At 40.8% G+C, this 4,187-nt stretch overlaps 1 protein-coding gene across 1 annotated transcript; it reads left to right on the top strand.

The window, feature by feature from the left end:
- Positions 340-942, top strand: LOC109226088. Its single transcript, XM_019390892.1, has one exon. It carries the CDS (start codon positions 340-342, stop codon positions 940-942), a length of 603 nt encoding a protein of 200 aa, XP_019246437.1.

A 4,187-nucleotide genomic window follows, 5' to 3' on the forward strand; every position in this document is an offset into this window, starting at 1 on the left:
CAGCTCGTCGAGAATCCAGTGGATGGGGATTACGAACCACTTACCATGTATTTCCCCGATAAAGAAGTACTATTTTCTCGGGAATATATTACAGAATTATACCCTGGGTGGAGGATGTTTTTCAATGGAGCAGTCCTGATTTCTAAATCTGGACAACAATATCTAGTGTCGGTAAAGATAAGATTCCCTTGTACTAATAATATGGTTGAGTACGAGGCATGCATCCTTGGAATCAGAATTGCAATCGACATGAACATCAAAGAAATTTTGGTCATAGGAGATTCCGATTAGTTTATCCCCCAAGTCAAAGGAGAATAGTCAACCAAGAATGTCAAGATAATGTCGTACTTGCACTGCGTGAAAGAGCTGTGCAAGAAGTTCACAAAGATTGAGTTCAAGCACGCCCCCAGAATTTCGAACAAATTTGTCGACGCCCTTGCAACCTTATCATCCATGGTTCAGAAAATAGACAAGAACTACATCGACCCCATCGAGGTAGAAATCAAGGATCAGCATGCCTATTGCTTCCATGTGAATGAAGAACCAGATGGTAAACCTTGGTATCACGATATCAATAACTTCCTTGCAACCCAGGAATACCCAGAGAATGCTACTAATGGTCAAAAGCAAGCCCTTAGGAGGTTGGCAAACCACTTTTTCCTCAACGGGGAGGTCTTGTATAGAAGAACCCCAGACTTAGGTTTGCTGAGATGTGTAGACGCCGTCGAAGCAACCAGATTGTTGGAAGAAATACATGCAGGGACGTGCGGACCCGACATGAATGGGTTCACGTTAGCCAAAAAGATTCTGAGAACTGGATACTTTTGGATGGATATGGAAAGCGACATTATCCTCAATGTGCAGAAGTGTCACCAGTGCCAGACTCATGGAGATTTCATCCGGGTTCCACCAAATGAGTTAAATGTAACGGGTTCACCCTAGCCTTCTTCTACCTAGGGTATGGAGGTGATAAGACCCATAGAGTATGCAGCGTCAAATGGACATCGTTTCATTTTGGTAGCCATCAACTATTTCACCAAATGGGTCGAGGTATCTACTTACAAGGCCGTCATAAAGAAGGTAGTGGCGGGTTTTGTCCGTAACATCGTTTGCATATTTGGGATACCGGAGTTCATCATCACTCACAATTAGGCCAATATCAATAGCAACCTCATGAGAGAGATCTGCGAGAAGTTCAGAATCGTCCACTGCAATTCCACAGCTTACAGACCATAAATGAATGGGGCGATCGAGGCAGCCAACAAGAATATCAAGAGGATTTTGCGAAAGATAGTGGACAATCACAGACAATGGCACGAGAAGCTACCTTTAGCTTTATTAGGTTATCAGACTACCATGAAAACATCTACTGGGGCAACGCCATACATATTGGTATACGACACCGAGGCGGTGATACCCGTAGAAGTCAAAATACCGTCCTTAAGAGTCATTCAAGAAGCAAAATTGGATGACATAGAGTGGATATGGATCAGGCAAGAACAGCTCATGATCATTGATGAAAAAAGAATGGATTTCGTGTGTTATGGACAGCTATACCAGAACAGGATGGCTAGTGCATTTAATAAAAGAGTGAAGCCTCGCCAATTCACACTAGGGTAGTTGGTTCTGAAGAAAATCTTTCCCCATCAAGAAGAAGCTAAAGGGAAGTTTGCACCAAATTAGCAAGGTCCTTACGTGGTCCACAGAGCACTATTTGGTGGAGCTCTAATCTTAGCAGAAATGGATGGAAGAGTCAGCACGAAGCCAATCAACACGGACGCAGTCAAGAGATACTACGTCTGAAGACAGATAGAGTTAGGGTTTTAATGTAATAGGACTACGTTCAACCTGACTTCCAATTGAGGGATACGTAGGCAACCCATGTAGGGTTCGGTTTCTCTCCCCTTTCTGTTGTAATAGAAAAACCAAATGTCATTTTTGTATGTTGTTCAGGAACTACGCCGACTTTATTTTCTCAGAAAGGAATACGTAGGCAATCCTAATCGGATTTAGTCGTCTTTTGTAATTGAACTACGTTCTAGCCTGATTCCACTTGGATACGTAGGTTGTTTGAGTCAGACTCGGCCATTTTCATTTCTTAATCTCATCATTTTGCATCTGTTGTAATTGAACTACGTTTTGACCTGATTTCATTTTGGATACGTTGGGTACTTGAGTCAGGCTTGGTCGTTTCATCACATTTCATCATTATCCCACGAACTACGTTCAAACCTGATTCCGTGTTGGAGACGTAGGCAACTTGAAAGGGCTCGATCATAACCTTAGGAAACCTCTGTAATGTTAGCTCTAATTAGGATGCAGTCGCAATAGTGAGTAGCCGTGTTGTCAGAAATACCATGGAAGATCGACATCAACGACACAAAGTTCTTGAAGAGATACGTTCGTGTGTGGAGACCCTTCATAACATGTCTTAATATAGAATGGCGGCATTTGCCTTAAAAGAAATAAGTAATTTCAAAATATTTTCTGAAATTATATATGAAGTATTATGTTCTATCTACCGAACTCCGTGGCATAATCATGTCAAAGGTTGGGGAAAGTCAATATCACGGCCGACACAAACAAACTCCCCCCCTCCCCTACTAAGAAGTTTTCTTTAAGTGCAGGGTCAACAAGGAGTAAAGAATCGATGGGACCACACTGGGCAAATGACAGACCCGCCACTTGCCTAAGATTACCTCTCCTCCTTTTACTTTAAATTTTTTAGAACAGTAAGGCTAACTTTTGAATTCTTTGTAGGTGCTTCGGAATCAGACAGCTGACATAGAAATCTATAAATAGCAAATCGTCTGCTCAATCAATCAGAGCACCCTGTCAAATCGCACAACGGTTTCGCTCGTCAAAGTCTTGTAAATAGCAAACCATCGGCTCAACTATCCGGAGCACCCTATACAAAACGCGCGTCGGCTAAACCAATTGAAGTCCTGTATATAGCAAACCGTCAGCTCAATTAATCGGAGCGCCTTATACAAATCAAACGTCGGCTTCGCCAACTGGAGCCTTATATATAGAAAACTTCAAACTTTGCCAATGAAACACAACCCACAGGACCGCTCCGTCAATCATGGATGCCGGAATAGCCAATTACAACCTCTTCACGAACATTTTGCCAATTAATGGCTGCTACCTAGCATCGCAGTCAAGAGTACCTCTTGGGCATGTGTTGATACCAAATTTTTCCCTATGTATTTTTATATATACTCAAAATACTCTCAAAATAGTATGTAAATGCATATATAAGCATACCCAAGAGTTTTGGTATTTTTCCTTATTTTAAAGAATTTTTTTAAAATCACTTTGTTGTCTATTTTAATAGTACAAAATTCAATAATTATTTCCAGACTATCATTTTTGGTGAATAATTTATCTTACTCTCATATTTACACACAGATATAATTAAGGTGATTTTTTGCATATTTTATATAATTTATTTGGTATTTTTAAAGCAAAATTGCTATAATTGCAATTATAGCCTATTTTCCGATTAATAGTATTTTATAATTACAAAATCGCTCCCATTATTTTTTAGTTAACATTTATATGTTATTAATCAATTTAGTGCTTTTAGTTGGTTTTTAAAACTATTTTAACTATTTTTATTAAAATAAAAAGGGAAGAAATGGATGTTTAACATTTAGCCTCGTTCATTTCAATTATAGCCCCTTTACATTCCAATTTTAACCACAAATTGAACCCCCAATTTCAACCCCAAAACCCCCGACCCAGTCCTCAAATCACCAGACCGATACCCGATTTAATGACCCGGTCCAGCTTTTATCTAATTTGAGTCGTTGATCAAGTGAGATCGACGGCCCAGGTTTTATTTCCAAAATTAAATCTAACAACCCCCCCCCCCCCAAACCCCTCATTTCAGAGACGGTCTCTATCTCTCTCTACACTGACTCTTGCTCTCCCTTTTCTCTAGAACCTTCTGATTCTCTCTCTCGTCTCCGATAAATCCACCACCTCTACGGCCACCTCCAGCCTCACTTCTCTCGACCACCAGCCACCGTGAAACCTTGTCTTGTTGATTCCCTCTATCTTCGAGACTCTAGAAGCCTCCACCATCCGAGATGGTCATCGGAAGCTCTGCCTAGGTTGTCTCCGACCTTTCTCCGATGGTTTATGGTTCGATGGTGCTGCGAGCATCATTATTAACGAGTTTC

The sequence above is a fragment of the Nicotiana attenuata genome, chromosome 5, assembly GCF_001879085.1.
Source record: "Nicotiana attenuata strain UT chromosome 5, NIATTr2, whole genome shotgun sequence".
Lineage (NCBI taxonomy): Eukaryota > Viridiplantae > Streptophyta > Magnoliopsida > Solanales > Solanaceae > Nicotiana > Nicotiana attenuata.

What these genes read in the sequence shown, in the direction of transcription:
- LOC109226088 (XM_019390892.1), top strand. Translation starts at nt 340, where the DNA reads ATGTCGTACTTGCACTGCGTGAAAGAGCTGTGCAAGAAGTTCACAAAG.